A 5,474-nucleotide genomic window follows, 5' to 3' on the forward strand; every position below is an offset into this window, starting at 1 on the left:
ATCTGAAGGGTAACCCACCAGTAAATGAGTGTTTAGGACCGTGAACAAAAGGTGGAGCTAGTGTTCTGGGAAAATTGTCGGAACGATGTTTTTTGAGGGAATTCCCGCATAGTGTTATGTCTGTAAGTCTGTGCTATAACCATTACATATACACGCAGAAGAATCAGGCCTTTTTGAATCAACAAAACGTTTAGTTGAATCAAAAACGTAGTGAATGACTGTTTCAAACTGAAATGGGCGTTTTTCGAAAGCATGTATTTGGTTTAGTTCAACAAATACTTCTGTTTACATTTTAAATAGAAACATTGTTGAATCAAAATAAAATTTGTTAGATCTAAATGATCTCTTTGTTAAAAACCAGCAGAATCTTTGTTTAATTTCAACTAAATTTGAGTTGTTCTCTCCTTTGGTTAATATAAACGATTTGTTTTTGTTTCTTCAAACTTGTTTGTTCGTTTGAACTTATCATGATTTTGTTGTTTCAAACGAAATATTTGTTGAAACTACTGAAAAGCCAACAAATGAATTAGTTGGTAATTTCAACTAACAGTATTGATTGAATCAAATCTGAATCTTGTTTGACACCATATCAAACGGGAAAATTGTTATTCAAAACAAAAATTTGTTTATTTTTGCTATTTTTTTTCTGCGTGTAGGCGTGTACAAAAGAGATTATAACTACTAGAGGTCGCATGTCGCTGTTAACACTGAAAATTTATCATCTCGCTCTTACATATGCTAGGCCCATTAGTTTGACACATATTGCCCTGGTTTAAACCTGTCATCCCTAATAAAAATAAATTATACACGAACTTTAACCCATATAGTGCAACGATTCCACATATTGTTTGGATGATAACCTGAACAGGTCGTTAGGCTCTTGAATCATACGAAGTTTATTAGGGATAGTAATGGGATACAGTATACTAGAGCGAGACCCCATGTTTCAGTTCGTGAATACATGGAGACAGTAGCGCTTTGCTCCCTCTTGTAGTTATAATCTCTTTTGCGTGTACCTCATCTCTATGATCTTGACTGATGTACCGTTCGTTGCGAAGATATGCGTCAAATCGAATACACCAATACAACAGATACCGTTATAACCGCACCGGTGGTGTTTGCTTCGGCAGTCGGCAGCTTTCTGAAAGAGTTTGGACAAGATAGAACACACAGCACAGCTGTCATAATATTATTTTTTGTTGGAATTTTCTCTTAGGGTTTTCACTACCCCAGCAGGTAAATATTAATTATAAAAAAAAACTTTGTCGTTTATCTAACTCCTTGCAAACGGAGCAATGCAAATTAAATCAATGCATTACATTTATCTCACAGAAATCAAAATTCCTTCGAGTAGATAAAAGCAAAAAAAGATGCCCGGAACGGTGGAGAAAATAGTTGCCGATACCGACAAACACCTGAGCGATATTACGGCCATCGTGTACTCGCAGGAACACATTTTCACTTCCGGCGGAGATGGGAAAGTTAAGGTAAGACCGACAGCGAAGTCTGGTTAGGAGTCGCAGAAAAAAAATATCGGCAAACAAGGAGTGTGTCACACATGACCGAGTTTGGTTATAGAAAATTGTTGCTAAAAATAGATGCATAAATATTTTGATCGTGAATCGTAGGATCAGCGGTTGTGAGTAAGGGCGATTTTTTTTTGCAGTTTCAAGTTCCGTCAGAAGCTTCTACATCAGAAAATGGAGACTGTACACAAGTTGCTGTTGAAAAATATATGTGATAACTCTATTGAGATATCTATTAAGCGTACAGTGAATTTCAATCTTATCTAATACGATTTTCACTTCTGCTGTGTATTTCATTTCATGTAAACAAAATTGTATATGTTAATTAAGGAGCCGATCACGGCAATCGCTTTATTCGGTTTTTCAAGCAATCCTTGTTGACACGATCCATTTTTTCGTCAAAATATTCATGCTTCTTCAGCTTTACACCACGACACTTGGTTAGACAAAGGTCCTCCAAATAGCGACAGTTCTCCACAATGTAGTAAACTGCCTCGTTGGTCAACGAACCGTTCTTGAACAAATTTAAAGTTTCCAACTCCGTCAGCATGGTGGCTACAATCCGTGCAGACTCGTCGTCAAAATTCCGACACTGGGAAGCGTTGAGCCAGGTCAAATTTGGACACTTCAAACACAGCTGCTGCCAGCCCTCATTCGTTATTCTGTTGCACATTGCCAAACTGATACTCTTCAACGCGGGGTTATCGAAGGCCGCCAGCGACAGGTCCGTCATACCGTCGCACTTCTCCAGCACAAGATCCTTCAGTTTCTTCAGATTACTGATTCCGGTCGTTCCGAGGAATGCCCTCTCGGTAATCTGTTTACATTTGCTTAGATCCAAACTTTCCAATGCCGGAAGAGACCGAAAGATTAGCTGGACTGTTTCATCCGTGACGGCTTTCTCGCATTCGCTTAGATTGAGCGCCATCAGATTCGGGAAACTGACAGGAATTTGCTGTACTGCTGGCAGCGCAAGTTCCTTGTAATATATCCCGAGCGATCTAAGATTGGGCATGAAGATATGATCGAAGCAGTGTTGTGTGAGTGAAACCGTGTTACGATTTTTCGTTAGGACGAGGTTTTTCAATTTGTGAAGTTGCTGGAGGTATTCAAGACCGCTGTCCGAATTTCTGGATATGTCCAAGTAAAATTGTTCCAGTTGTTGCAGATTGTCGCATATTGCCTTCAGGTATTGATCGTTGTTAGAATTCAGAGATGATTCGAGAGCAATTTCAAGTTTCTTGATTTTGCATTGCTTTGTCATAAAGTTGTAGAATACTTGATCGTCTCTGCGAAGCTTCAATTCTCCAAGGACAACCTTTTCCAGCTGCAACTCGTCATCTTCAAAGACGAGTTTCTTCAGTGCAGGTTCGTTGAAACTGTCTACCTTGAAAGATTTTATCGTTTTCTTATGTCTCTTGATTATCTTCGCCACTGCTTTCACCTGATCCCAAAGGTCACTGTCGGGATCTTCGAACATTTCGTTCACAAACAGCTGAACCTTTAACTTGACTAGACAGGATTCATTCTGGGACAGATTCCGGTAGATGTGTCCCGATTCGAAACGTTGTATCTCATCCTCCGGATATTTAAAGTTGAACTTTTTGAGCTGAGGCAGACGAAGCACTTCGTCGCAGTCTTCTCCGGCGAAGATGCACTCTTCAATGTCAAGAAATTTCAAAGTGGGTACTATTTGAACCAACTCCAGAAATCTTCCACGCTCCAGATGACATTTGCAGAATGAGAGGATTTGAAGCGAATCTTTGAATTTCAGTATCAACTTTCGAAGGTGCTGAATGAAGCACTCATCCTCGTAGATGATATCTTTTCGGCAAAGGTTTCTTTTCGATCTAGCCACGTCGTAGAATGGAATCGAAGTGAAGCGTATGTTCTGATAGAGGCATTCGCTTTGCAGGAATAGCCCTATTGTGGCCGGTGTCAGTTCCTTCTTGAAGTGTAGTACCATCTTGGACATGAACCCCGATCGTTGGTAGACATCATACCAAAGATGACAAACGGCAGAAGCCTGTCTCAGGTCACTGTAGCGAAGATTTTTGAAAATTTTCTCCAATATCTATGAAGCATACGTTTTCTAAAGATGGGCAACCAAATTAGAGAAAAGATTCCTTACCTCAACAGGCAGTAAATCCATTGATATTTTCAGGTATGGACCAAAGAACTATCACTTAAAAAAGAAGTGGCCGTTCACGAGGCCTGGATCTACGCGATGGCGGTGGACTCCCTGGGACGGATATACACAAGCAGCTGCGACGGTACGATCCGCTGTCTGCTGAATCCTCTTCAGTCGGACGACGTGAAGGAACTGCTCAAGTGTAGCGACGAAATTGAGTCACTGTTCGTCGACACCAAGGATAATCTGTGGAGTGGAGACGACAAAGGAATTGTTACTATGTGGACGGACCACAAGATCAAGTTCAAGTTCAATCTGGTTGAGCAGGTACGCTCGCTGGCAATTCAGAACAATCTAATATACTCGATACGAGATAATGATCTGACGATTACCGAGGTGCTAGAGGGTTCATCCACTGGCCGATATATAACAAAGGCTAGTGTTCCGGGGAAAAGTCCAGTTGCTCTGTGCGGTAGTTGTTCGAACAACGTCTATAGTAATGTAGCGATCATTACACGAGACGGCTTAGGAATCACTTTCATCAAGAATAGTAGTAAGGAGCACTTTTCTGTGCAGTGGACCAAAGAAGTAAGACCTGATGGACGAGTCTCCATGTACATCCACACAACTGATAGTTTTTATTTCACAGAAAGCACACGATATGATTATCAACTGCGTGCTGGGAGCAGATGATCGTCTGTATACTGCCGGATACGATGGTATCGTGAAACAATGGACAAATCTGGAGAAGGATCCTAAACTAACGGAAGAAGTAAACCTCAATAGTGGTTGTCTTAACGTTCTGTGTCTGGGATCGGAACGAACCGTTGTTTACGTCGGCGGAAGTGATGGACTGCTTAAGCTGGTGAGGTTTTCCGCCTAGATCTTTTCTCCTGCGCCGTTATGTGAAAAGTGCCATCAAGAGAGCTTTCATCAACTTTATCCAAAGCGAATATTTTGGTTACGTGCTTGGCTGCGAATGAGTCTTCTTCAAAGCTTTTGTATCCTAGCTATACGGTAATAGCGTATCAAATAGACCAAAGTGGATCAGGGATGTTTCGCAGGAATATTTTTTTAGTCGATCGGATTTCGAACAATGATACGAATAAAAGGTTCGATACATTTTTGACAGCTATCTATTATTGCGTGAGTGAAACTCTTTTTTAGTTCAAACACTCTTGTCTACGAGGTGCAGTCCCTGCATAGATGAAAGCGGATACTGTTTAGCTATATTGTTATTAAGTTTGATTGCTGTTTTTCGAATTCATCTCGTCAGTAACTAGCACCAACTGGCAGTCTAGTTAGACGATATATCTAAACTAGTATCCAAATTAGCACTAGTTACGAAAAAATCCAAGCAGTTGATACGACACATGTGAACGCCTAATGCAGCTGGCTTGCCCTGGAAAACAAATACAAAAGCTCTGGTTTGTTGATGAGAAAGTGAAAACGAGCTCTTGTCTTTTGGCTAGAGAAACAAAAGCCTGGCATTATGCAATATTAATTCTCAAAAGGAAAAATTGGATTAAACGAATTTGTGTATCTCGAAGTCATCATCGAATGCTTAAACTTCATAGGTAGTTCATACATTGTGGATAAAGCTGTTGGCTTGCCCACCACCAGAATATTGCTCTGCTGTTTAGGATACGTGCTACCAGAACAGCTTTCAGGGAAGCGAGGCTATCAAACGCTGGTTCATACGTGTTCCCTTCGGCATCTCGCATGGCGAAACATATTTCAGCTGCTCAAGTACAAAAACTGCTTTCAGTTAATATACTTCGACCCTCTTAACGTCCGGAAGTATTGCTATCGAGCCC

The 5,474-nt window shown here is 40.7% G+C and overlaps 2 protein-coding genes across 3 annotated transcripts; one reads left to right on the forward strand and one right to left on the reverse strand.

The window, feature by feature from the left end:
• Positions 1-1,101: 1,101 nt before the first annotated feature.
• On the forward strand, positions 1,102-4,786 carry LOC131694561 (uncharacterized). Its single transcript, XM_058983038.1, has 4 exons — positions 1,102-1,236; positions 1,333-1,487; positions 3,691-4,245; positions 4,307-4,786. Exons 2-4 carry the CDS (start codon positions 1,371-1,373, stop codon positions 4,538-4,540), a joined length of 906 nt encoding a protein of 301 aa, XP_058839021.1. The 5' UTR covers positions 1,102-1,236; positions 1,333-1,370; the 3' UTR covers positions 4,541-4,786.
• On the reverse strand, positions 1,707-3,798 carry LOC131694560 (uncharacterized). 2 transcript variants are annotated; one of them, XM_058983037.1, is made up of 2 exons: positions 3,658-3,786; positions 1,707-3,565 (listed from the first exon to the last, which is right to left on the reverse strand). In XM_058983037.1, exon 2 carries the CDS (start codon positions 3,499-3,501, stop codon positions 1,864-1,866), a length of 1,638 nt encoding a protein of 545 aa, XP_058839020.1. In that variant the 5' UTR covers positions 3,502-3,565; positions 3,658-3,786; the 3' UTR covers positions 1,707-1,863. The 2 variants fall into 2 exon arrangements, with proteins under 2 accessions (XP_058839020.1, XP_058839019.1); XM_058983036.1 differs by having other exon boundaries at positions 1,711-3,600; positions 3,658-3,798.
• Positions 4,787-5,474: the final 688 nt, after the last annotated feature.

This window comes from Topomyia yanbarensis, unplaced genomic scaffold (genome assembly GCF_030247195.1).
Source record: "Topomyia yanbarensis strain Yona2022 unplaced genomic scaffold, ASM3024719v1 HiC_scaffold_10, whole genome shotgun sequence".
Lineage (NCBI taxonomy): Eukaryota > Metazoa > Arthropoda > Insecta > Diptera > Culicidae > Topomyia > Topomyia yanbarensis.

Bases quoted from the DNA above. Each gene is read 5' to 3' on its own strand.
- LOC131694560 (XM_058983036.1), bottom strand. From the start codon at position 3,678: ATGGATTTACTGCCTGTTGAG. The intron at 3,601-3,657 runs GTAAGGAATCTT...TATGCTTCATAG, and splicing joins TGGATTTACTGCCTGTTGAG to ATATTGGAGAAAATTTTCAA.
- LOC131694561 (XM_058983038.1), top strand. From the start codon at position 1,371: ATGCCCGGAACGGTGGAGAAAATAGTTGCCGATACCGACAAACACCTG. The intron at 1,488-3,690 runs GTAAGACCGACA...TGATATTTTCAG, and splicing joins GCGGAGATGGGAAAGTTAAG to GTATGGACCAAAGAACTATC. The intron at 4,246-4,306 runs GTAAGACCTGAT...TTTATTTCACAG, and splicing joins CTGTGCAGTGGACCAAAGAA to AAAGCACACGATATGATTAT.